Source organism: Leishmania martiniquensis, chromosome 36, assembly GCF_017916325.1.
Source record: "Leishmania martiniquensis isolate LSCM1 chromosome 36, whole genome shotgun sequence".
NCBI lineage: Eukaryota > Euglenozoa > Kinetoplastea > Trypanosomatida > Trypanosomatidae > Leishmania > Leishmania martiniquensis.
The window spans coordinates 1,359,658-1,384,333 of NC_090171.1; the positions used below are offsets into that span (position 1 = coordinate 1,359,658).

General features: G+C 58.4%; 13 protein-coding genes across 13 annotated transcripts; all 13 read right to left on the reverse strand.

Annotated features, from left to right (window-relative positions):
- Positions 1 to 8: 8 nt before the first annotated feature.
- LSCM1_00359 (uncharacterized protein) lies at positions 9 to 596 on the reverse strand (the record flags this gene model as incomplete). The annotated part of the gene is made up of 1 exon (XM_067318011.1): positions 9 to 596. The coding sequence occupies one exon, from the start codon at positions 594 to 596 to the stop codon at positions 9 to 11; it is 588 nt and encodes a 195-aa protein (XP_067174116.1).
- A 531-nt stretch (positions 597 to 1,127) lies between these two features.
- On the reverse strand, positions 1,128 to 1,460 carry LSCM1_00360 (uncharacterized protein; the record flags this gene model as incomplete). The annotated part of the gene is made up of 1 exon (XM_067318012.1): positions 1,128 to 1,460. The coding sequence occupies one exon, from the start codon at positions 1,458 to 1,460 to the stop codon at positions 1,128 to 1,130; it is 333 nt and encodes a 110-aa protein (XP_067174117.1).
- Positions 1,461 to 2,001: 541 nt separating this feature from the next.
- LSCM1_00361 (uncharacterized protein) lies at positions 2,002 to 2,673 on the reverse strand (the record flags this gene model as incomplete). Its single annotated transcript, XM_067318013.1, has 1 exon — positions 2,002 to 2,673. One exon carries the CDS (start codon positions 2,671 to 2,673, stop codon positions 2,002 to 2,004), a length of 672 nt encoding a protein of 223 aa, XP_067174118.1.
- Positions 2,674 to 3,677: 1,004 nt separating this feature from the next.
- On the reverse strand, positions 3,678 to 3,986 carry LSCM1_00362 (uncharacterized protein; the record flags this gene model as incomplete). Its single annotated transcript, XM_067318014.1, has 1 exon — positions 3,678 to 3,986. One exon carries the CDS (start codon positions 3,984 to 3,986, stop codon positions 3,678 to 3,680), a length of 309 nt encoding a protein of 102 aa, XP_067174119.1.
- A 1,647-nt stretch (positions 3,987 to 5,633) lies between these two features.
- On the reverse strand, positions 5,634 to 6,026 carry LSCM1_00363 (uncharacterized protein; the record flags this gene model as incomplete). The annotated part of the gene is made up of 1 exon (XM_067318015.1): positions 5,634 to 6,026. The coding sequence occupies one exon, from the start codon at positions 6,024 to 6,026 to the stop codon at positions 5,634 to 5,636; it is 393 nt and encodes a 130-aa protein (XP_067174120.1).
- A 913-nt stretch (positions 6,027 to 6,939) lies between these two features.
- LSCM1_00364 (uncharacterized protein) lies at positions 6,940 to 7,152 on the reverse strand (the record flags this gene model as incomplete). Its single annotated transcript, XM_067318016.1, has 1 exon — positions 6,940 to 7,152. One exon carries the CDS (start codon positions 7,150 to 7,152, stop codon positions 6,940 to 6,942), a length of 213 nt encoding a protein of 70 aa, XP_067174121.1.
- A 720-nt stretch (positions 7,153 to 7,872) lies between these two features.
- Positions 7,873 to 8,085, reverse strand: LSCM1_00365 (uncharacterized protein; the record flags this gene model as incomplete). The annotated part of the gene is made up of 1 exon (XM_067318017.1): positions 7,873 to 8,085. One exon carries the CDS (start codon positions 8,083 to 8,085, stop codon positions 7,873 to 7,875), a length of 213 nt encoding a protein of 70 aa, XP_067174122.1.
- Positions 8,086 to 9,087: 1,002 nt separating this feature from the next.
- On the reverse strand, positions 9,088 to 10,008 carry LSCM1_00366 (uncharacterized protein; the record flags this gene model as incomplete). Its single annotated transcript, XM_067318018.1, has 1 exon — positions 9,088 to 10,008. One exon carries the CDS (start codon positions 10,006 to 10,008, stop codon positions 9,088 to 9,090), a length of 921 nt encoding a protein of 306 aa, XP_067174123.1.
- An 828-nt stretch (positions 10,009 to 10,836) lies between these two features.
- Positions 10,837 to 11,913, reverse strand: LSCM1_00367 (uncharacterized protein; the record flags this gene model as incomplete). Its single annotated transcript, XM_067318019.1, has 1 exon — positions 10,837 to 11,913. The coding sequence occupies one exon, from the start codon at positions 11,911 to 11,913 to the stop codon at positions 10,837 to 10,839; it is 1,077 nt and encodes a 358-aa protein (XP_067174124.1).
- A 1,476-nt stretch (positions 11,914 to 13,389) lies between these two features.
- LSCM1_00368 (uncharacterized protein) lies at positions 13,390 to 15,720 on the reverse strand (the record flags this gene model as incomplete). The annotated part of the gene is made up of 1 exon (XM_067318020.1): positions 13,390 to 15,720. The coding sequence occupies one exon, from the start codon at positions 15,718 to 15,720 to the stop codon at positions 13,390 to 13,392; it is 2,331 nt and encodes a 776-aa protein (XP_067174125.1).
- Positions 15,721 to 18,682: 2,962 nt separating this feature from the next.
- LSCM1_00369 (uncharacterized protein) lies at positions 18,683 to 19,333 on the reverse strand (the record flags this gene model as incomplete). Its single annotated transcript, XM_067318021.1, has 1 exon — positions 18,683 to 19,333. The coding sequence occupies one exon, from the start codon at positions 19,331 to 19,333 to the stop codon at positions 18,683 to 18,685; it is 651 nt and encodes a 216-aa protein (XP_067174126.1).
- Positions 19,334 to 20,378: 1,045 nt separating this feature from the next.
- On the reverse strand, positions 20,379 to 21,230 carry LSCM1_00370 (uncharacterized protein; the record flags this gene model as incomplete). Its single annotated transcript, XM_067318022.1, has 1 exon — positions 20,379 to 21,230. The coding sequence occupies one exon, from the start codon at positions 21,228 to 21,230 to the stop codon at positions 20,379 to 20,381; it is 852 nt and encodes a 283-aa protein (XP_067174127.1).
- Positions 21,231 to 22,141: 911 nt separating this feature from the next.
- LSCM1_00371 (uncharacterized protein) lies at positions 22,142 to 22,744 on the reverse strand (the record flags this gene model as incomplete). Its single annotated transcript, XM_067318023.1, has 1 exon — positions 22,142 to 22,744. One exon carries the CDS (start codon positions 22,742 to 22,744, stop codon positions 22,142 to 22,144), a length of 603 nt encoding a protein of 200 aa, XP_067174128.1.
- Positions 22,745 to 24,676: the final 1,932 nt, after the last annotated feature.

The following is a 24,676-nucleotide window of genomic DNA, read 5'->3' on the forward strand; positions in this document are numbered from 1 at the left end:
AGAGTCCCTCAGTTATTGTAAAGGGTCGATCGGGCGCCTGTGATGAAGTCCGGCGTGCCCCAGCGGCGCTGCAGTTTGCCGTGGGACTTGATAACGTTCCACATATGTGCCTTGCGCCACTGGCTGAGGGACGTATTTTCGATGGTGTTGTCGGCGATGATGGCCTGAATACGCGAGTTCACATACTCATCCATGACAGTGTTGCTTGCTGCCTTTCCCTCTTCGGTGTGCACCCGCTGATTCCACCGCATAATCTGCGCGTGCGACGGGTGCGAAACAAAGACGCCACCGTCCTCGAGGGCAAACATGCGAAATGTTGGCGACAGCGTGCGTGTCGTTGCGGCAAGGCCCCGGTTGTCAGCGAACTCGTCCCGCCGCTCTGCGGCCGTGGTAGCTGGTGGGGGAGGGGGCACCGGCACCACCTTAAAAGTGCGATCCTTCTTGGGGGTGTAGACTGACATGCCAAAGCCACCGAAGCCGTAACGAACGAAGCCGCGATTGTACACGCGGCCGTAGCGCGTACCCGCGTTGGGGTGCTGGGCTCTCTTTTTCTGATGCGATTGCACACGCAATCGCGCCCGGGTAAAGCGCAGCATGATGACTGTGAAGCCCCGCTATCCCTGTCGAGGCGAGCCAAGGCCGGTGGATTTGCAGATGACTACGCGGTATAAGCGTATGGAAGAGCGAGGGGCGACAACCGCAGCAGTCTCGATGACGCAAGTCGCCTTGCTCCTACTGCTTTATTTTTCGTGCGTGCGTGCGTATGTGGGTTCAAGTGAAGTAATCGGTGTGGTAAAGGCAACACAGAAATTTCGTCATGAGGTCGTGGGCGTGAGAAAGAGAGAAAGGGGATGCGAGCGTGCATGTGGGCGCTTCGAGCGTCGTTGTAGGGGTGCGCCGGCATTTTACCGCCCGCACTCTCACACCTCCTCACAACCGCACACATACAGGCGATCGATAGGGGAAAAAGTGCAGGTGCGCGCGCGCACATGCGTGTGTAAATGTCTGTTGGGAAGGGAGTGTAGAGATTTCGTATCTCCAGTGTACTCTAGATGTGCCGTTCATGCTCTCCTCTTGCCGCCTCTACACTCCTCTTGCAGCGGCGAGTGCGGGTGCAGCAAAGTGGGTTAGTCGCCACGGGCTTGTCGGATCGCCTTCACTTTCGCTAACACAGCGTCTCGGTCATCTTGCGTGCCTGCGGTTGCGGTGTCGCACGCGTTGGCAACTCTCGTCAGGAGCGAATTCACCTCATCCTGGAGTATGGCTGCCCGAGCCTGCGCGGCACGCACATCACGCGCCACGTCTTCGTCGAGCTGCTGAAGACGCAAAGAAGCGTCCGTCGGCGCTGGCCCGTGTGTGGAGTGGGAGCGCTGCGGCGCCGGCTGCAGCAAAGACATCTCCGCTGCACCCAATTCCCCAGAAGCGGGGGTCTTCCCTGCGGCGACTGCTGTCACGTTCATTTTTTTATATTTCACTGCACTGCAGGCGATCGTACAATGCGGGGGTGAAGAAGATGGGGCCGCCATGGGGCGACGGGGGGAGGTGGGAAAGGGAAAGGGGGAAAGAGGGCGTAGAGAAAGAAGGTGAGGGAGGGAGGGAGGCAGGGGTGATGGTGGCGACTTCAATGTGTGCACACGCGCAACCGCCACGCAGGCCGCAAGCAGGTGTTCCGCTCTCAGCTTGTGAGACGCACACCGGCAGAAGCAGCTGACACGTTCTTTTCTGTGCGCGCCACGTGCACCGTCTCCTTTTTTCCCCCTTTCTGTGGCTGGAAGCTGCCATGACTCTGCAGGGGTTCTGTCGCCGCACCGGAAGGGGATGGGACGGAGACAGGGCCGCTGACGACAAGAAAGGCGAACAGAGCCCGCGACTGGGTCAGAACCAAATCTCACTACCGAAGAGAGGAGCAGAGAAGTTCGTTTCGTCCTCTGACACCGATGCCCCCCCATTCTCTCGCTTACGCGCGCATAGCGATTGTGCTCCATGCTGGGTAAAGGCACGCTAGCTCCGCGTTCGAGACTTGGAGTAGTTATCGACGATGCGCTCCAGGTTTCGGAAGTGCTTCCGCTTGAGCATATCAAAGTTCACTGCGCCCGTCTCGTCGATCGACGTTGGGTCGTCGCGACGGAGGTACTCGGCGATGTTGTCGATGAGCTGCTGCTCCTGCATCGACGAAATGACCCGGAAGAGCCGCTCCGCCTCCTCGACGGTGATGCGTTGATTGTCCTGGTAGGCGCGACGGATTCGTTCTAGGGCAGATCGGCACTTGCTCGCCTCGGTGGCCAAGAGCGAGTTGGCACCGTTGAAGGCAATACAATTCTTCCAGATGAGCTCTACGTCCTCCATCACCTGCAGGGCAGTGGAGTAGGTATCGCCCTTTATAATGTTATCAAGAATGTGTCGCAGGCTCATGGGCGACTTTACCACATCGTAGTAGGTGAAAATTTCTTGCGCCAGCGCGTTGACGGGCTCGCGAAACCACACAGAGCACTCCTCCTCATTGTACAGCTTGAAGATGCAATGGTACAGTTCCACCACCTCAGGAATGGTCTCCAGGGCCACGCGATGAGCGTGCTTGCCGCTCGGCAGCGGCCGGGGATGCTTCAAGGCGCAGTCGATGTACTGCACCCAGTAGTCGATCTTACCCAGCGCATCACCGGGCTGAGAGGTCATCGCCGGTGTGGCGTGGAAAACGGACGGAGACGAGAGGAGTAAATGAATAGCAGCAGCCACGCGGACGTTCTCGTGCTTCTCGTCTGAGTGTGCGCGTGCCTGAGCTTTTTTTTGCGTGGAGCTGCAAGGACACTGCAGAACGAGACGAGGAGGGATGCGACGGCTTCTTTCTATTCCACTCTATGGCTAGGAAAGGTGATCGCAGAAACGGCGCCGCTCACAGAGCAGCAGCGGAGTGAGTGGCACGAGCAACGCAGTTCCGAAAGGGGTGATGACAGAGGCCTGTGGTGGCGTTGCTTGTAGGAGAATCACGGGAAGGGAAGGGAAGGGCGCGGGCGGCACAGACAACGCTGACACTGCCAGTAGTGCTGGTGTATGCGTTCCTCTTCTCTTGCGTCGACAAAGCACAGAGAAGAGAGGGGAATAAGCGGCGGGCGAGTCCCCTCAAGACGGAGACGGATTCCTCGATAATAAAAAAAGGTCACCAAAGAAAAAGAGGAGCATAACGAAAGCAGCGAGAGACAGGGTACAGGCAAGGAGGCAACGATGAGGAGAAATGGGCAAAGGGTCTGTGGCAGAGTGAGATGCATCCTGTGCTACACCATTTTTTTACTGCGTGTGCACGTGTGTGTGCGCGCCAGCTGGACAACTGAGCTGACCACCCACGACCGCCACCCCCGGCCCCTCTGCGCGTTCAAGAGAGCAGCGGGCATAAGTCACGCTCTGCCGCCTCTTTTTGTCCGCTCCTCTGGTTGCTTTCTCTGCGTTCGCCATCGTAATCAAGCACGACTCAATGACGCCGGCGCCAGAAAAGCTCATTCGTGGCGCTCTTTCGCAGCGCTCAGCGCAGCCAGCGCCGGCAAGAGGGCAGGAGGGAAAATGGCTGCAACTTTAGAAGGTCGTTTGCAGCCATCGTGTCGACGGCACCTCGTGGACTCTCAGCGCCGTGGTGTTGGCCATTTCCCCGCTGCTTTCCCTTTCCCACCGATGAAACACATTCGAAGTCACCGGAAGTGTGTGGGGAATCCAGGCTCATCTTGCTTGTCCGCCACGCGCACTCGGAAACCGCGAAAGTTCATCTGCGTGGCATGCTGCTTGAGGTTGGTGGCGATGGACTTCTGCCACGGAGGGAGCGCCGTGTCCGGCACAAAGACGACCCCCTCAGCGTTCTTGGCGTCGAAGGCGTCGAGACGGCGGCGGTTTTCAATGGCGACGCGGTCTCGGGTGACCGGCTTGTAGGGCTCCCGGCGGTGGAGGAAGAGCATGTGCTTGCTGGTGATCTTCGCCGCCTTGGCAAGGCGCTTGAAGCCCATCGTCTTGGCAGGCACCGGCGCTGTGGCTGCTGATGGCCTGCCGAATACGGTTGCGCTTCTTTTTCTTCTCAGCGAGGACGCAGTGGAAGGCGTCTCGCAACGAAGAAGCTGCGCGTTCTTGTCGTGGCGTGGAGAGAGACAGAAAGGGCCCCACTCACACCCCGATGGACGCTGTGAGGGTGCTATTTTATGGATGAGCCGATCCCACGGCCGGGCGGTTTGACGAGTAAACGATTCGTACCTCGGGAAACGGAATATATATATATATGAAGAGTGGGGCCCAACCCAGAATATGAGGGGTAAGGCAAGAGTAGGGTGAGACTTAGCTAGCGATAGAGTGAGAGCAAGACATTCTACATCGCCTCGAGCATGTGCCGTATCGCTCGCTCTCCCCTCCCTCTCTTCAGCAGAAGCCACCTACCTCCACACGTGCAGCGGCGGCAACGTCCATTACGCCCCTTCCCCCTCTCCCCGACCCTGCCTCCTCCCATTCCCCTAGCATCATCTACCTGCTTGTGTGTGAGTGTGTGTGTGCGCGGGGGGTGGGGTGGGGTGGGGTGAGGGGAGGGCAGGCACGCACGGCAAGGGCAAGTACTATGAGTTCCGCTGCAAATAAAAGGGAGGGGAGAGACCTCTCCCGCTCAACTTTCCGCACGAGGGAAAAAATGACGGCGCGACTACTGCATCACCTAACCGCATCGTCATCTCTTCGCGCATCACAAAGCCCGCATGGCGCGATAGAGGGAAGGGGTGCCTCTTCGTTTCCACTGCTCCAACCCCTCACATACTTGCCACTGTTTAGGTTTTGCTCCCTTTTCGCCCTTTCACGCTCAGTCGTGCGGGCAATTTTGGCAGCGCTGTGTTCGTGTCCTTCTCGCATGCGCAGATCTGTCGTCATTTCTCTAACAAATATATTGTATGCGCGTGCACCCAACTTCTCCCGTTTTTTTGTGCTTCGGCAACGAACATTCACCACATTCGACGCAGCACCCGTTCTGCACACACGCGCACACTAACTCGCACGAACACACTAGCCGCCTGCCTTGCAGGAGGGACAAGAGGCAGCGAAGATCGATGGGAGAGGAGAGGAGGGGTTGCAGGGCCTAGCACAGGCGAGGTGTGCCAGCACGGGTGCCCCTTGCCCCTCTGCGTAAACGTCTAGCGCTCCGAGCAGAGGGCACGCGGCCGATCTCGTCTCGCTCTGCCCCTGCAGTTGCTATGGAGTCGAGGAGGAAAGGAGGGCGCTACGCGAACGTACCGTTTCCTTCCAGCAGCCAAGAGTGGGCGCACAGACACGCCCGAGGGCATGCCAGCTAGCGAGCCTTCCGTTTCCCCGCCCTGATGCAGTACGACGGGCCTAGGCTCTCTTTCCTCGTTCCTTTGCCGTATCCTCTTCAGCCACCGCCGTCACAGTTGACGGCGTTCGTGGGCGCATGTGAGCGCACAGATCAAGAGAAGCGAGGAGGGGTGATCACGTGCAGAAACAGGGATGCAACATGGGAAAGGGGGAGAGAGAGGAGAGAGGAGCGGGCGCCCCTCCCCTCACCCTTCTCTACACACCTATACAATTCCATTCACTCATGGGCAGCCCACCAAGGAAGCGGTCTCCGCAGTATCGTTGCGTACACCGCTGCTGACATGCAGAGACTACTTTTGTCTCTGCTGGTCCGCAGTCGCTGCGGCCGCCTCTGACTTTGCGTTTGGGGGCTTCACAAGGGGGCAGCTGGAGCCACGGCCGACGCACATAGCGGCGAAGAAGACCACCGGTAGGGCAACCACGTGGAGAAGCATCTTGTCTGCGGAGGGGAAACAGCCAAACGGGTGCGTCATCACGTACCGCGTCTCCTCCCCGAGGCGGGCTATACGATACTTCAGCAGCTTTGACTGCAGCAGCAGGAAGTCGGAGCTAAGCATGCTGGCCAAGTCCCTGTTCTCTGCTTTGCAAGCCGCCAGTGTCTCTTGGAAGGACTTCGCTTCCCCAGGCTCCCTGAGGAAGGCGCTAACAGCGCGTCGCATCACGAAGGAGGAGTGATGGAACATCCTCACGGGCCTGCCCTCGCTCGCCGTCTCCGTTTCGACCAATCGCCACTTCAGTTGTGCCCTTTCGGTGTTTTTTTCAAAAAAACAGCTAACACTTCCTTACCCTAGGAAGATGGAGAGGACGCAGTCGATGCGATTATTTCACGTTTGGGCTCGTGCGTGTGTGTGTGTCCAACGGAGCGGCAAAGAGCATGGGATGGAGAGGGAGGGATGAGGGGAGAGTGGGAGATGTGATGCAGCGCAATCTATGCAGGGGCGTAGGGAATTGATGAAAGAGAGCGCATCGCTCAAGCACGCACAAGCAGGAGAGGCCGGAAGTGTGTGCGTGTGCGTGTATGTGTGTGTGTGTGGGGGGGGCAAAGCGCCGAGCTGCTCGAACTCGCTAGCCCGCCACTGGCAGCAAGATTGAAGCTGAGGAAAGGCGCGTGACAGCCAGAAGGCGAGCACACCCCACGCCCTGTGAGTGCCGGAGCCATGCTGTGATGCAGGCGTATGCCCCCCACCCGCTCCTTTTTTCCCGTCTTGGGTGACATGAGGCGACCGCCACAGACGCAAACGAGGAGAAAATCACTGAGGGAGAAACCAAAATCAGGACAACGAAGAGTGCCACACGGATGAGGCTCACTCAGGGACGGCCTCGCTAAGCTGCACAGCGCCCCTCCGTCTCCTGCACGCGCAAAGAGCACTGCCCTCCTCCCATTGTCATGCGGCTAGCATGAGGAGCAGCTTCGCTGAGCGAAGGAGAAGGTAGCAACGGCGTGTGTGCGGCTTTACCGACACAACCATACGCATGATCTTGCGAGAGCACCCGTCACCGCAAGAAGAGCGACGACATAGAGGGGAGCGACGGCATGGCGCACACCTCCGCCCGCCAACACCGCCTCTCCTCCCCCTCTCCAGCTGACCTTCGCGCTTAGTTCTTGGCGGCAAACGTAGTGATGCGCTCGCGACGTCTCTTCAGCGCAGCCTTCTGGTTGTGCTTGCGCACGCGGCGAGAGTTCACCAGCGCCGGGAGCCAGCTGCCACGCTTTGAGTTGTGGAGATGCAGGGGCATAGGGCCTTTGATCCCATTGCGGTGGTTCTTCCGCGACTGGTTGTGGTTCGTGTGGTTCTTCGACTTGGCCATCTTGCGCGAATAAAACCTGTAGAGGCCGTTGCCATGGGAAAGAAGCGTCAGCGAGGTTTTAGGAGGGAGAAGACCGAAAGATAGAATGTTCCAGCGTGCATCGATGGAGGACACGGTACACGCAACACAATACCGACGTCCAGGCGACGCAAGAGACGAGGAGAGAGAGGGGGGTGGCATGGGGGATGGGAAAGGTCGAAGTAGAGCAGGAGGAAGGGCAAGAATGGCATACGGATCATGCAAGTACTTCACAAAGACTTCGCGCAACCCGCACACCCGCACGCCGATCGAGAAGAATCAAGTCACGTGGGTGTTAGCAGTGCACCTACCCCTCTCAAGCCACGAAGCACAGACTTGTCCATCGACTACCCCGGGAACGGCACTGGCGTGCCGAGGTGACACACACCTCTCGATTTGTGGGAGGTTGGTTTGAAGTGATTTCCAACGAGGGAAACGGGGAAATGAGCAACAAAAAAGGGTCGAGAAACACACGCACGACATCTGAGCGACGAAGCGAGAAAGGGGAAGACTCGAGGCACGAAGGCGGGGAGGGGGGCGGCGGCGGCGCGGGGCGGAGATGAAGTGCCCCGCGCCCACGCTCCTAGCCAGGCCTGTGCTTTCGAGACAGAAGCACGCAGGGGAGGAGGGGAGCGACGGCATGGCGCACACCTCCGCCCGCCAACACCGCCTCTCCTCCCCCTCTCCAGCTGGCCTTCGCGCTTAGTTCTTGGCGGCAAACGCAGCGATGCGCTCGCGTCGTCTCTTCAGCGCAGCCTTCTGGTTATGCTTGCGCACGCGGCGAGAGTTCACCAGCGCCGGGAGCCAGCTGCCACGCTTTGAGTTGTGGAGATGCAGGGGCATAGGGCCTTTGATCCCATTGCGGTGGTTCTTCCGCGACTGGTTGTGGTTCGTGTGGTTCTTCGACTTGGCCATGGCTACGGGTGCGTCTTTACGTGTTTCTGTATGCGCGAGTGCCGTTCAAAGGAAGAGGAGTGGGGCGAGAATTATGTGTTAGGCAGCAAGCGAGCGTGCGTGTGGGTGCGTGTACGTGAAAAGTTCAGGGGGGGGTGTTAACCGCATGGCCGGGGATGGCGCACGTGTGTAAATGCATGCATCATGGGAGAGGGAGACGGGGGATGACCAGTCCGTTGGCAGAGAGAGAAAGAGGGTGAGGGTGAGGAGCTCGGGGATGAGCGAGGCGTTGGATGATGAGTCAATGTGGCACATCAGGGGGGAGGGTGGGTGGAGGAGCCAGCCGAAAGGAGCGGTGAAAGCGCAGGCCCCCTCAACATTTTACTTTCCGCCCCCTCTCCCATTTTTATCGGTGCTGATACGGGGCGAAACAGACACGACGAGATGATTGATCCGCTCGCTGAAATGGCGGCTGCGCTATGCACGTGCGCTGCCACTTCCTCGGGCTGTTTGCCTGCTTTCTTACCAGAAGGCACGATGAGACGGCTCTGCGGCACTGCCATACTTCCCAAGGCCAAAGCAAAGACAACGCGCGTACGCACCCCAAAGACGACCTGTGGAAAGAGGTGCGCATGGCGAAGTAGCATTCGATGTAACAGCATAAGAGAGGAGAGAGGGGGGGATAGCACAAGGCATAAAAAAATCAGTGTGTGCTGCCGCGTCATCCCTACCTGCATCGCCCTCCCTCCCCCCACTCCCCACATTTACCTCCACTCCGCCTCCTCCTGGCGCGTCGCTCCTTGGGGCACCTTTTATGGCACAACGCACACATATCGGGAAAGGGGAGAGGGGGAGGGGGGAGGGAGGCAGAGGGAGAACAAAGAGCCTGGAGATGCGACGGCTCACCACTGATATGCGATAGCAAGTCAAGACCTACAAGGCTACGCAGACGAAGGTGCCCACGTAGGGATGCAGACGCGGTCTACGGTTCACGACTGAATAAAGTGGCTCTCTCGAGGCACTTCAGTGATGCTCCAGTGACTTTAGACTCGTACGCTTCGCCAGCATGTCGACGATTCTCGTTAGGAAGGGCCGCAGGTGATACGCGAGTATCCCGGCCGCCGTCATGATGATTTCGGCATCGTCGCACAAGACGCCGTCCATGCACTGGCGTGCGCATACAGCCGGTGAGACGCCGCGGCGCTGATTGCCGCCGAGGGGCTTCCCGTCACCTGTCAAGACGCGGCTGTGAAAATCCGTGTTCACGTAGCCGGGGCAGCAGAGGGTGATGTGCACCGGTGTCTCCCCCCTCAGCGCGTTCATGAAGCCCTGAATCGCGTGCTTCGATGCAGTGTAGGCACTCCGCAGGACGGACGGCAACACCCCCGCAAGGGAGGACATGACAACAATGCGACTGGGCGAGCTTGGCGTGTGATTCTGCGTCAGCTGCGGCATGAAGGCCTGCAACAATCGAACGTTGGCAAAGTAGTTGATGTTCATCATCTCGTGGCATATTTTCTCGAAGGACGGCTCCGATGTGAAGGGGGCAATGGCTCCTGCGCCGGCGTTGAGGACAAGGTACTTGAGAGGGGGCACCACACCTCTACCCGTGCTGCTGTAGAGGCGCGCGTACTCCCTGCTAACGCGATTCGTGCCGTCCACTTTGCTGATGTCTGCTTGGATGTACTCGACCCGCCGTGCCCCAGCCTCCCTGCACACCTGAGCCGCTGTCTTCAGGGCTGCCTCGTTTCGACCTACCAGCACAATCTCGCAGCGAGCCGCGGCGAAGATCTTGGCCAGCTCCAGCCCCAGGCCTGAGCCGCCGCCGGTGATGAGGGCTACGGTGCCTGCCTCCAATGGCTGCTGGGCCATCTGGCGGTACACATGGCGGCTAAGAAGCGCTACCGCGAGGGACAGAAGAGCAGCGTAAGAAACTCGAGACATGTCTTGCCGATACAAATGCTTTCTATTCGCCCGTGCTTGTGTGTGTGTGTGTATGTCGGGGAAGGCGTGAGCTGGTGAAGGAGGTAGGCACACGCGATCCAACTAATGTGGAGAGGGAGGGAGGAGAAACGAGAAGTGTCGACGAGCCTGTGCACACGTCCGTGTGTGCACACGAATGCGCTAGGATGGGGAAGGGGGGCCCCTGAAGGGCAAGCCCACAGTCGTGAATCGTTTCGTCTGTGCACTGACGCTCCGTCGAACGAGCGAAAGGCGCGGGATCGTAAAGGTGCGCCAACCAGCCAGGAGGGTGCACACGGAGCTCATTCTTCTTTCGCCGGCAGCGCGTTTATGAGCGCACGTGTGTCTTGGTGCACTTCAGCGCGTGCTGCCTATTCCACAGCACGGGAAGTCGTTGCTGCTGCAGCGCAGAGTACATGAGAGCGAGATAGCATGAGAGCAAGGCTTCACGATACGAGAGGCAGTCAACAGGAAAAGAGGGAGCCGTGAATGAACGCTGTAGGGGGCGGCGAGTGATACCGAGGGACACCCACATTGCATGGCAACCAGAAAAGGAGAGGGTGGCAAGAGCGAACTAAATGACCGAGAGCCAAGACAAAGGCGATCTGCAGCGGCAGCACAGACAAAAACAAGCACCGAAAGTAGCGAAGGACAACAGGAAACGGGGGCAAAAAAATGAGCCGCTCATATATGAGTGCGTATGTGTGGAGGAAGGGGGAGTGGGTAACGGAGAGGTTCGTTCCAGCACCGATACGCGAAACACGCAGATAGGCGGGAGGGTTGCACGAGAGCGCAGGACACCGCGCCCCGTCAGCGGTCTTTCGTATCCACGTGCCGCTGAGCAGGTTTCGTTGATGGGCCTGAGCTGAAAGAGGTGAGTGGTCGCTCCTGTCCCACGCGGCGGTACAGCTGAATCTCTTGCTGCTTGAAGTATCGCTTCCCCTCCTGACTTACCAGCACCAGATTGAGGAAGTAGCGCACGCTAAATAGGTTCTCAACGTTCTTGTACGTCGGCGTCAGGCGCGGCACCGACTTGAGGTAGAGGCGGATGGGAACCACTTCTTCAACGATAGGGGTGCCATCCATAATCTCAAACTTCTGCAGCGTCTCCGACTCCATCGTCTCCCCTGGCTGGCCCGGCGCGAGGAACTCTTTGCGTACCAGCCCCACCTCGCCGTACGCAATGTCCATGTCTGCCACCTTGTACGCCACCTTGCCCAGCACCCGCTCCGAGAGGTGAAAGACTTTCTTGTCGTAGCGAAATTCGATATGAAGAACGTTGTCCACGCCAACGTTCATCGAAATGGACTCCGGGCCGAAGCACGTCTCACGGAAGTAGTTCATGTGTGCCGAGGCATCCGGCTGCGACGCACTCAACGCCTCATCGACGCGGTGCACCCACACTTCTTCCCTCACGCTCGGACTTTTGATGCGCTGCCTGACGGTTGCCTGCACAAAGTACCGGACCTTTGCGTAGATGCCATGGTACGACTCATGCTCCTTCGGCGCGGAGAAAATGAACTCAAACGGTGTCGGCTGCGTTAAGGTGTCCGGCTCGAATTGGCGCTCTTGCCGGAGGAAGACGACGCGCGACTCCATCTCGCGAAGCGTGCTTGCCACTCCGATCAGCTCCACCACCACACCCTGGTGCGAGTAGGAAGAGCCGGCCGGTGTTAGCACCACACGCCCCTTGATAGGCTCCTTCCATAGGTACAGCGGGAAGCGCTCAGTTACCTTGTCGTATATGTCCACAACTTTGACCTTCTCCTCATCCGGCTTGCCGTCGAGGACAATTTCTAACTTGCAGCCGTCGATGCTGCGCAGAAGTCGGCTGAGCAAAGAGACGCTCGGCTGCTCCTTCTCTGGCGGCGGCTCGTCGCGGAGCATTGGCGCACCGTGCAAGCTTCCCTGCAAGGGTTGCCTTCACACAGCACCGGCGCAGCACAGCACGTCCGGCAGTCCGAGAGGCACCAAGGTGGAGGCACAACCACGGAGGCAATCCCACACAAGCCGACGCTTACCATAAAGGGGATCTCTCTCCTCAATGGCACGGGTGCACCTCCTCGATCAATGTGAGAGCGGCGTGCGATGTGCGCGCTACGAGAGAGAGAAAGAGAGAGGGAAAAAAGCGGGACGTGCATAGGGGTACCCTTTGTGAGGACGAAGGCAGGTGGGTGTGCGGCACCAAGACGACACGGCGGCAACGCGCACTCCACGCGTCCCATACACGCAAAAAGAGAGACGCGATGAGCGCGGAATGGGCAGGGACTTTCGGTCTTCTTAGAGCGAAGAGAGACAGCAGTACACCACTGAAGAGCGGTGCAGGGGTGGGGGCTCACAGAGTTAGAGGGGAGCAGGAGCTCGAGGCGCGCTGGGCACATTTTCTTTTCTGGCTTTCCTGCAGTACCTCCACCAGGACCGGCCTGCGTAGACGCACAGAGGTGCACGCTGCACACAACACTAGCGCACACATGCAAGGGTGTCACACAAGCGTGTCCACCGTTTCCGATTGTAAACTCATTTTCTTACACAGGCATACATCTGCGTGCGCGGACGGTGTGTCTTATCTTCCCACTTGGTGCAGGGGAAGGGAGGGGAGGGGTAGCAGGAGGAGCTGCCTCGTGAGCGGATGCACACACACTCACATGCAGGTACACAGACGCGCAAACAAAAAGAAGGGGGAGGCAAAAAGCTGAGAGAGAGAGACGGCGAATTCACACCACTCAGTAAAAATAAAAGTGAGGGGACTGAGAAGCAATCAAAATAGTGAGAAAAAACGGAGCGCAAAGAAAAGGTCTGAGCCATCGCATGCAGAAAAGCGCGTCTGCGGACAGCGTACGTTTTGTGTCGCAAGAAAGTGTTTTGGGCAATGTGCGTGTGCGTGTATTGCGGGACCTTTGGCCTCGACTCGAAGTTTGGGTGCGGCGTGTGTTTCCTCGGCACACACACACACACACACGCACACGCAGACACAGACTCAGGCCTACACTGAATAGCAACCGAAAGAAGACTGCGATGGTGAAGCGAAGTGCCCGCTGCTGTGTATGCAGCACGTCGAAGAAGCACGGCGGGTATTCTACCTGCGACCGGAAGCGGGGTAAAAGTAGCTGAGAATAGATGGAAGAGGAAGACAAGCAAAGAGCCGTGTCATCTGCCGACCTCTTCCCGGTTGGTGCTCAGAGAAGTGCTCGATGTCAGCGAGGGCTCGCGTCCCGCGTCCTTCACCGCTGCACACACATACGCACACACAGTTCCTCTCTCTTCCTACCTCGTGCAACTACAGCAGCGGCGACAGAGAGAGAGAGACTAGCGATCCCTTCCATTCCTCTGCGATATTACGTCAGTGTGGGCATATCTCGCCGCCTAAGACGGTGCAGTCTTGCTCTTGTACTCATCCATCTCATTACTCCATGACTGCGTGATCGCGACGGCCAGGGCGAACAAATCGAAGAGCGAGCTCTTGGTCAGGAAATGGTAGAAGATGACTGTTTGCCCTTTGCACTCGGCGAGCAGCTGTGTGCCGTCGTCTGCCGCTGCGCTGCTTTTTTGCGGAGAGTGGTCAGGCGGGCCTGGAGGCGAGACGCCGGCAGGGCCGGACGCTGCCGAAGCGGTGAGCTTCGACCATCTCTTCGAAGTCGAGTCGGCGCCGGAGCGCAAAGCGGTGAAAATGGACCTCGGCCATCTGCTGCGTTGCCCCTTCGTCGGCTGACCCCCGCCACCGCTGCTTTCCGCGGCCCGCACCGCCGGCTTCGTCTTCGAGAAGAGCTGCCGCAGTGGCAGCATTGGTTTGCGCGATGAGCGCCTAGTCACATCTTCCCCGTAGAGCATCCAAGCCCCCTTTCCGCCGCAGCTGGCGGCGTTCGCGTGCGGAACCACGACACCCAGCTTCGCGCGCTCACCCTCGATGTAGTGCTGCTTATCCTTCTCCGTATGCACCACAGGGTCTCCAACCACGCTGTAGATCGTCAGCCGGGTTCGGAGGCGACTCTCGCGCAGCAGATAACGGGCACGACGCTGGCCATCACACACCATGAAGAAGTTGTGCAGCGGGTGGCCCGCTTCAGTCAAAAGCTCACCCGCTGGCACTCCCGCGTTGCGCTCCGCGCGCCCTGGTGCGACGGAGGATGGCGGTGCGGGCAGGAGGCAGGGAAAAAGCGACGAGGACGCGGCGTCCGTGCCATTCATGTCGGGAGCATACAGCCGACCCTGTCGGAAGCGTCCGACCCACTGCTGCCCACAGTAACCACTGATGCTGCCGTCGGCGCCATACGCTAGTGAGATGCCCACGGCAGGCAGCTCTGCCTGCTGCTCTGCCGTGGACTCTACGCCCACCACGGCATGCATCGGCGCAGACTCGCGTGAGGAGGCCGCGGTGCCGCTTGCCGACGAGCCCCGCAAAGAAAGCAAAGCAGCACCATCACCATCGGCGCACCCCGATGCCCTATCAGTGGCGAAAGTTGAGGATACTTCCTCCTTGCCGTAGGCGTACTCGTCAGAGCTGGAGGCGACACTGGGTGACGTGTCGAGCGCGGCTGTTGGTCTGCTGTCGGCGTTTGTCTTGGCCAACCAGGCCGACACGGCGCTGGGCATTCCGATAACGACTCGTTCTCGCTCCTCAGTCTGGCTTTGGGAAGCGAAGGATAGGCTTTCCATAGGGGAGGGGCAGAGAGTGCTGGGCGGGGACGCGGAGTGAATGCTGCACAGGGTAAGTGCATCCGGGCTCAGCAGGCTCGCGTTTTGGTGAGACTCCGTGGAAGGCCCGCGAATGGCCAACCTAGTGGCGGTGGCGGGCGCTGAGGAAACTGGGCCCTCGAGACCGCGCCGGATGCGGCGGACCTCGACTTCGATAATTGGGTCCAGTGTGTTTACAAGCCCAGTGCCGCCGAAGGAGGGGTGCACCTGGTCGGCTTCTATGTACAGCTGCAGCGACGCCAGTGTTGGCGGGCCGCTATCGAACTTGATCTTGTCCTGCACACGCGCATCCACCAGCGGCCGCAGCACCTTCCAGGCGGCGGAAACTGCCCACCCCGTGTTGAAGATCAACAGGCGGCGCATAATCTCAGGGTAGGCGACCTGCAGCAGGCTCATGACACCCTTGAGAAGCGTCAGCGTCGCCTTGTTCACACTGGACATGGTGATGCCGCCCAGATTAATTACGTACGTGCAGCGATCCACCTTCCGCTGCAGGCAGGCGTAGCGACCCAGCTCCATGGACCGCAACTGGCCACGCAACAGCTGCTCGCTGGTGAACTCTTTCATAGCCGAGACAAGTTTGCTGGCGTCCGGCGAAAGCCACAGCACTGGTAGCCCCTCCTTGTCCAGGCCGTAGACAGGGCACGGCGCGCCCTTGTGGATGGGCGAGAGCACCGAGCAAATGGTGGGGTGCAGCTGCTCCCCAATGATACTGTCGAGATGATTCGCCTTGCGCAGCTGCACGTAGTTGCGCATTCCCCTTTCGGCCGCGCTGAGACTCCAGTGATTGCCAATGAGAAAGCGATACATCAGGTCGCAGTCGCTCACCTTGTATGCGTCGCTGAACGGGAGAAGGTCACGCAGTCGTGAGAGAAGCTCACGGTTCTTTCGGCGTTCTTCCTCCGTGAAGACGAAGGGGCCGCTGGACCTCTGCGCGTCAAAGTCACGCTCATATTGCGCCTCCCAGTCGACCGCCACGCTACCCCACACTCCGTCCGACATGGTAACAGACAGCGTATCTGGGCGGTGTATGCTGCCTTCCGTTTCTGCTGCCCCACGTGCGGGTAGGCCGCAACCGATTGCGAATATCCGCGCGATGGTTCGCGGGTAGGGAGGCGAAAGGGAAGCGGGTGATGCGTGGCAGCCGCACACAGGACTGCTAGCCACGTGAGCATGCACCACGCAAACTTTGCTTTCCTGCCTATCGATTGACGCGTGGAACGAGCGTAGACATGTACAAGGCAGGGATAGGGAGAATAGTTGAGCACAACGGGGGAAAGTTACTGAATGATAGGGCTGTGTGTGTGTGTATGTGTGTGTGTGTGTATGTGTGCGTTGGAGGGAGGGGGGGCGGGGGATCAGCTGTGCTCGTGAGCTGCTGCGTGAGGTGAAGCGAAAGATACGTCGAAGAAGGATAAGAGCACCAATAGAGTATGGGAATGGCTCTCCTCTTTCCTCGTCGGTCAGTGACTTCAGCAGAGGGGCGAGGACATCGCCGCTTCGTGCAAGTACACCTGCCTGTGAGAACCGATTCTCTGCATGACCTTCTCCCCAAGGTTGACCGTCTGCTTCTTGTTCACGAAGCCTGCACAGAATGAGGGAGGGGCAAGTACGCCGCGCAGCGGACGTTCCAACGTCAGCCGCTTATCCTCTCCTCGATGACTACCATGTCAGCTACATACCTCATTAAACAACCCGCAAGGGTGCAGCGCAGTCAGTACGCGCCCAGGCAACGCCAACAGCCTTTTTACTCTCGCTCTCTTGCGCGTTTCTTCCCAAGCAGCATCGGCAATAGACACTAAACTAAGCTCAGAGTGGCCACACCGACACGCCAAACACGAGAGTCAAGGCGACACAACGAAAAGGGTCCGTTTTTTTTTGCGAACTGCTCTCCCCCTCCCTCTCTGCCTCCTGCGAGTCCATGACTCCACACATGCGGCCACAGCTCACCCTCTTCTACCACTGAGTACTGCTGGTGTCCTAGGATGAGCCGCCCACGATTGAGCTGGACCATGCGTCTCGCCGTTTTTGTTTTTCCTCTTCCTCATCCTTCTTTAGGGGCTCATGTAGCGCGATAGGTGCCGGACGGACGCAGCTGGGCCACACCCACAGACCTGCCTGATGACGAAAACGGTGGCCTCTGTCGTGCGGTTGGCGGGGGGAGGATCGTCTGGACGCACGACACATGGGCTCAAGGAAAACGTCATTTCGCTCTAGGGCAGGGCCTTGGGAGACTGTGAGCCACACCTGTGAACCACGCTTTGCCCGGCGTCGGTGCAAGCCGCTGCATCCTAATAAGGTGCTAAGTTCACTCTCCAGATTGCACTCGGGAGGGGTCGGTGGGGCAAGCTAGAGTCTTTTGGCCATCTTTTCAGAATCTGTGCCCCATTGGGCTACCCCCACTGGACGCAAGAGACACCGCGCATGCTGCACGCACTTGCTGTGGAGCTGATCGCTGTGGACCTCTCCTCGTGACCTGCTCTGTAAGCCATTCGCGCTCTTCTGACCTCTGAGTGCCTTTGCTCAGGCGTGATAGGCCACACGCGTTGTGGATGGGCAGCGCGTGCGCACAGCGCTCAAATGTTCGCATCCTCACGCCTGCAAGAGGATGGCGCTGCCACCTCGAGGAGGAGAGGGGGGAGGGGTGATTTGCCGCCTTCATCTTCCATCTTCGTTGATGCCTCGAAGGCAGGGGCTTGCTTGGAGGGCCAGCACGTGCCGTGGCAGCTGGGACGCTACTCTCGGTCTGTGTATATAGCGGCAGTTCATTTTCTGCTGGGTGCACACGCCCTTGACAGTAGCGCGAGGCATAGACTTGCTTCGACTCGTCGACGCAGCTCGTGGTGAGCGGGTAAACAGTTCATCATGGCCGCTCGGCCATTAGGCACAGCATCAGCCAAGAGCTGCTCGCCGATACCCAAGATTCAGCCGTGCTCGACGGAGGCACGTGCGTGGGTTCATGTGGCTTTACTCACACCCCGTGCACGCATGCTCACACAGACACACACACAAGAGGGAAAGGCAACCAAAACAGGGGGAGAGAGACGACGAAGGGAAAGGAGGAAAGGGGAGAGAGACGAAAAAAATCAGCGGTAGCGACCCACAGGAGGTAGTGCGGAGCCGTCAGGCGAGAGGAATGCACGCACACACGGACAACACACAGCATGCACACAGCGAGAGGGAGGGAGGGGAGCAGTGATCAAGAGCAGCCGCGGCGACAGACGGCTGTGAGCATCGAATGAGATTTAGCCACGGGTGCAGAGAGCGCTCTACAGGCGCTACAAAGAGGATGAGGAGGTGGGAAGGAGGCGGCATAGGGTCAGCACAGCAACAAAAAGAGCAGAGATGAATAACACAGGGCAACAGAGGCAGTAGTTGGGCACAAGCAACTATAGCTGCACGTCTTTGAGGGTTTACATGGGGCGAGGGCGGGGGGATGCGCGCCCATCTCCGCTCCACACCTCTCGGCTCACCCTTCATAAGCGGTTCCTGGAGAAATGACAAGTTGGAGCTGGAAAAAAATATGCAATGCGCCATGCCGACAGGGCTGTGGGGGAGCCGGAATGGTGTGTGTGTGTGTGTGCGTGTGGGTGGGTGGGTGAGCAAGGGACAGGTGAGCGAGGCGTCGTTAGGGTGGTGGGAGAAGGGGTGCCGGAAGAGGGGGCGAGACGAAAGATCAAAGAGCTGAGAGCTGCCGGCACCAGCCAAAGCAGAAAAGAAGAGAAATGCGCTGTCGCGTCGCATCGCATTGCCAGCCCCCTTCCCCTCCCACCGGCCCCGTCCCTCCACTGAGCTCGAGAGGCAGATGCACATGGTGTCCAGAGAAAAGCTCATCGAATCCGGGACACATGCGAAGGCATCTGGTCCTCGACTTACCGCCGCCTCCCCCTCTCCTCCTCCTCCTCCGTTCTCCCTCCGTCTTTCGGACATTTTCATTGACAGCCGACAGCCTCTCCTTCCTCGCTTACGAATTGCGCAGTGCATTGAACTTCTCCATGAGCTCGTCATCCCCTTCATCTTCTGCGGCCTCCTCCTGCTGCTGCATCGTTGGGATTCGAGAGGCACCGACGCGCGCACCTTCCATCTGGCCCTGCACCACGTCCATCACCACCTTGTTCACTTCATTTTCTAGCTCTGTGTCGCTGATGTCATCGTCCAGCGCCTCATCAATAGTGTCGTTCATAATTTCCTCGATCAGTCCTGCTTTCGCCATTTCTTTGCTCATCGCCATCATGGACTGTTGAATTTCTTTTACCTTGACCAGACTGTTCATCTCCTTCATGATTTCACTGCTCTTCTTTAGCGAGCTGGACATCTTCATCTGACTCAGCTGATTTTGCAGCTGCATTGAGACGGAGTTCATCTGCGCTTTGGAGGCATACATCCTATTTACAGCCTTGCGAGAGCGGATCATCTCCTTTGCCAGCATCCGCATCGCCACCTGGTCGTTCTGCTTTGCCGCCTGCTTCATCGATATTTTCACCTTGGCTTCCTCACGGCGGATCTTGGTGACCTGCAGCTCGATTTTTCGCTGCTCCGATCGCAGAGTGCGCGTCCACTTCCGCACCTCTTCCTCCGGCGTCTCCTTGTGAAATATATTGCCAAAGAGGGGCATGACGATTCGCGCTAGTTGCTACCGTTGTTGGCGCTCGAAGTCCTTCTAGAGGAGCCGAGGGAGAGGGGTAAGAAAGGATACGCACACGGCGTGCGTGTGGAGCAAGCGAGCACGCAAACGTTGCAAAGAGGGACACCGACGGGGGAGAAGAAGGGAATCGATAGAGAGAGAGGCGAGAGGGAATTTTTTCTCTTAGCTGCTTGCGTGGAGGCTACGTGTGTGTGTGCGTGTGTGTGTGGCGGTGGGTATCACCGCAGGACGAGCGAAGCACCATTTCGAAAAGCAGAGAGGGAAAAGAGATGCCACACAAGAAAACCACGTGAAGCGGCAGCAGCAGGAGAGGGAAGGCGTGAACAGATGCATACATATACATACAATCGGTATGCAATAAAAGCAGCGAGGGACGGGCAGTCGACATGAAAAAACGGTCGCGCGACTCATATCTAAAGGGGGGGAAGGCGGGTGAGGAGGGGGGCGACCTTTGAAGTAAGCAGTACTTGTGAGCTGCACGCTTCTGCTGCGAATTGGTGGCGAGTCGACTTGCTTTGCCTTTTCTTTCGCGTCTCCGACTCCTTCGCAGCGGCGCGCCCAAAACAGGCACACACTCAAGCCGCGAATGGCGCGGTCTCATCGAGCTGGCCATTATTTAGGGTTCCTGTGTGACTACCTTGAGCAGAGGAGGTATAGTCTCATTCCAAGTCCTGGAGAGCAAATCGAAGAAGGAGCTTGCCGCATTCGCTTTCTGCTGCGAGATAGAGAGGGGGTCCTGCAATCGTCAGAGGCTCGATACGAGAAAGAGGAGGGACAGGGGCAAATACGTGTGCCAGACCCGCGTGAAGATGCGCCAAGTACATGCCCCCATGCACGACCTTGAGAAAAACAGGTATGCCTACCGGCGCTCTTGGGTACGCTGCCACGGATCTCTGTGCAGCCTCCTGTGCACGCCTGGGATGGCGAAGCGGCACCCTCTACTACTTCTTTCTCTGTTCGCCCCCCTTTTTTGGGGGGAGGGGGGAGAGGTGGCCGGCACGCAGCAACCTTGCATTCACTTCTGGATGTCGGTGCCAAGCAGAACAGACTGCCGCATGAGCGGTGGCTGGAGAGTGTAGCAGATCGGGTCGAGCACACGCGGCAGGGTTGTCGCGCGCGCGGCATCGGCCAAGTCGGACGGATAGCCCACGTTCATTGTCATGGCAGTGTCGAGCTGGAATGTGAGGGGAACACAGGTTGCGAGCAGCCGTCGTGCACCTTGCGGGGTCACCAGGTACGCGTTCGTCGTGCGATGATACTGCGGGACGTGCGCGACACCCTCCGCTACCTGCATGTATGGGCACTGCCGCGCCGTGTCGAGGCCACTCACATACACAAGCTCCCAGTCTGCCGGCACGCCACACATACGGCGCTGAAGCTGATCGAGAAACGGTGGCGACAGCGGCTCACTCGCCGTATCACCGTCGTTGTCGTCCACTAATATCGAGTCATCCTCCAGCACAAGGAAGCACGGCTTCGGCAGTGCCTCCGCAAGCGCCTGGGCGGACACGTTGCTCACTCTACCCAGAGCCGCGATGCGTGCCCAAAGACGTATGTGACTCAGCGCACACCCGAGCGCGGCTTTGTTCAGGTCCATCCCCCATATGCGGTGCTCGGGGGGCTCCTTCAGCCGCAGCAAACCCAGCGCAGAGACGAGCCCGCAGCGATGCGCAGCGTTCAAGTCGATTAAAGCGCCTTCAACGGCAGGAACGCGCTCCGTTCGGTCTGCTGGGAGGCCTGCACGGGCGCATACTGCTTTTATCGCTGCCCATCGATCAGGGCGGCGGTCAAGGTTGATGACGAAGATGCGCTCCAATAAGAGCGGGTGACTAGCTGCTTGAAACCGCCAGAGGAAAGAAGCTTTCATGAGTGACCCACTCAAGCAGCGACCGCCGATGCAGCGCTTCAGGGAAAAGGACGATGAGAGCAGACAGCGCAGGCGCAGGAGGAGAACGGCAGGGACGGGCTTGATCGCGTGGATAAAGGGAGCCCAGGCGAGGCAGGCGCTTCCTCGCACGGAGGAGGAGGGGGGGTGGCGGCAGATGAAAAGCCGTGCGCAAAAGCGGCCGCCACTAATGGGGCAGTCCGATTGCTTAACCGCAGCGGGACATGCCGCATTTTTTTGTTCCGTAGCGTGAAAAGATGCCACCTGCATCACACCTCTCTTACATGGAGGCTCTTTCAGACACGCGGTAGCGACAAGAGGACTGAGCTCAGCAGAGGCAGAGAGCAAAGCAGGTCGCTCCAGTCTCTCAGGGCCGTGACTTGCAGCGCGACATGGTGAGCATAGATGAGCCACCTCTAGAGCCTACATCGCGCATTCCTCCACACACGTGCTACACGCTGTGTCTTCCTTTATTCCTCCCTCTCTTTCTCGCCGTCCCACTTTCCCCCAAGGACAGAGGGTGAGAAGAAGCGCTTGCCTCAGCTCACTTTCGGTAAATGGCGGCAGACAAACACCTGAAGGGGATAAAGAGGAAGAAAAGACAGAGGGCGTAGATGACACAGCGCGGTGATGCGGATGGCAATGGAAATGAGGTTGGGGGAAAGAGCGAACGCAGGACTGACGTGGGCGGTAACGACGAGCCGAGAGGGGAGCCAAAAGAAAGACAAATATTCACACGCACACACACACATACAGGGAGACATGACGTCTCTCCCCGAAGGGAAAGGCACAGACATTTTCGCAGTGAAACCACAACGAAAGCGACGCTTGAGAGCATAGATGAGGGCAACAATCGAAATATATATAGATGCTGCGTGAGGCCTAAGGAGGCTTCAACGCCAGAGACAGTTCATTGTAGATGACCACCGCACTGGGCCCATGATCTTGGAGGAGCACCCCAGCGTCGGTGTCACCGGGATCACGTCATCTAGATTGTGCCCCTTCACGAGGTGAATGTACTTGCCCTCCTCCTCGCCCACGATAACCTGGAAAGTGGCCGCGAGAATGGCGCTTGGGCCTGAGAGCTCCACTTCCTTGTGAGGCGAGAGTTGCATGAGGTACTTGTAGCTCTGCGTGCTGGCGTTGCCCTCTCGGTACACCAGGCGCAGGAGCGTGTTAGACTTGGAAGTAATCATGTCATCGGCCGGCTTCACGTACGTACGAAACCACTCGTGATCCTGCTCCAACTGCTTGCGGCAGTCGTAGCGGTGCTTCAGGTTTTCATAGCCCCAAATCTGAAGGAACTGGTTGACACCACCAAGCTGAACAGTCCAGCACCCCTGACAGCTTCCAATCGGCGGACGCTGCGGCATGCACCTCATGGAGAGCTGGTGAAACGAGTCATATTTCTCGGGTGCCACCACGTAGGTGCGCAGCTCGTACACGTGCGACGCTGACTTGGCCTTGCCTAAGCGTCGGGCACTCCAGCGCAGCATGAGCCTGTTGTACCTTTCGTTTCGTCTGTATTAAGAGCGATTCTCTGCGCTCGAGCTATCTTGGAATTGCCGAGGGGGTGATGAAAAGCCGTATAGCGCTGCGTGTCTCTCGGAGCAGTAGCGAAAGAAGTGGACCCGGCACTCTTCGCTGTGCAGTTTGCCGACACACACAGAAAAGAGGCTGCGTATGCTGTCGGATCAAAGGAGGCCGAGGTAGCAAAGGTGGCGCCCCCCTCTATTTCCTTCGGCTCTTCCCGTCCCTTTCTTTCGCGTGAGTGTGCGTGTCTTTGTGTGTCGGTGTTTCTTTGCGACGGCAATGATAGTTTCGCGCGGCGGCTCTGCGTTTTCTCTCTTCTCGATTTCTTTCCTGCGTGTCGCATGACGCAGAGACGCACGACGAGTCGAAAGCCAAATCACATGCAGAGAAAAAAAAGAAGTGGAATGAGAAGCAACGCAGTGCGGGAGAGAGGGGGCACGAAGACACTGAAACGTTTACCGCTTTCATACCAAATGCACGGGAAGTAGACTCAGCATGGGGGGGAGTGGAGATGCACTGGCGTGCGCCTGGAGGTTGCCCCCTTCGCCCCCCACCCCCGGCACTGATCCGGCAACGCGCATCCAGGACGGAGCAGCAGCAACCCCTGTTAATGTACCCGAGTGCGATCCTATGCTCACGTTCACGGGTCTCTCAGCTGTCTCGACTAGAAAGGCACCGCAAGGACGTGGCTGGTGAGCCCAGACAAACTAGTAGCCGCCTTTTCTAGCACCAGGCCGCCCGTCTCCTCGGATAGCTACACCTTCCTGCGGTGGCATGGCGCGGCGAGTCATGCTGTCACCCATGTCTGCTACCCTCCTTTGCTTGGCACACTGCAGCCGTAAGAAAAGGCTGGCATGCATCACCAGGCGGCTTTGAGGACGTGCGTAAGAGATAAGTGCAAGGGGAGGACGGCTGAGGTGCTAAGGTGTGTGTGTGTGTGTTGGAGGGGGGTGGAGACATGGCCATGCTCTCGATTCTGTCTGCGGCCGTCTATCTTTTAGCTTGCTCACTTGTGCTTAGGAGTGGGGCCCTTCCGAAACTGTACGAGCATACCAGCCAGCGGCGGCGCTTCTGTGTAAATGACGAGGGAGAAGATAACCATTAGGGCGGCGAAGAAAATAGAGCTGTGCGTGTGCGCGCTGCTGCCAGTCAAGGAAAGAACGTTACTAACGGAAGTGAAGAGGCCCGTCAGCGCAGGGGCAGCGCAAGCAACGCTCTGGCATATTCGACAAGGTACAGTGCTAGAGGGTTTCGATCTACGACGGAGCTTAGAGCTGGTGTGAGGAGGAGATGGAGCGCTTCACGTAGGGGCTCATAGGAGTAAATCAATGAAGGTGGAAGGGCTGCGCTGATGAGCGTGTCATCGCTGCGGCATACACGTCAAGAGAGGGGAAGAAAACAGCAAAGGGGAGGGAGCATATTGGCAAAGGACGTGGGGCTCAGATGCCCACAACAACAGCAACACCAACGAGAAAAAAGTCAACGACACGCGGCAGCCAATCCGAACTGTCATCGCCTGTTCAAAGGAGCGAAGCAAAGTTTACACCACCGAGACATCAGTATGGAAAGGTCGAGCACAGGTCCATGACAGAGAGTCGGCGTGCCACTTCCTTCGCCAAGAGCACGTGCGCCACACAAGCTAATGGAAAGATGAGCGCCTCGATTTCCCCACCCCTGAGGCATGAGCGGGCACAGGAATACGACACGCCACTGTGAAGGCACGATTGTGTATGTGTGTGCTTCGAGATGTCTGGAGAGCGCGCGCGCGCGTGTGCGTGTGTCGGGGGGGGTCACTGCTACAAGCCACGACCAGACAGCATAAGGCACAGGTACTTCGGCGTAAATGCAAAGAAGAAAAAAAGAAGAAAACGCTCATACATACGTAAATAGACCAA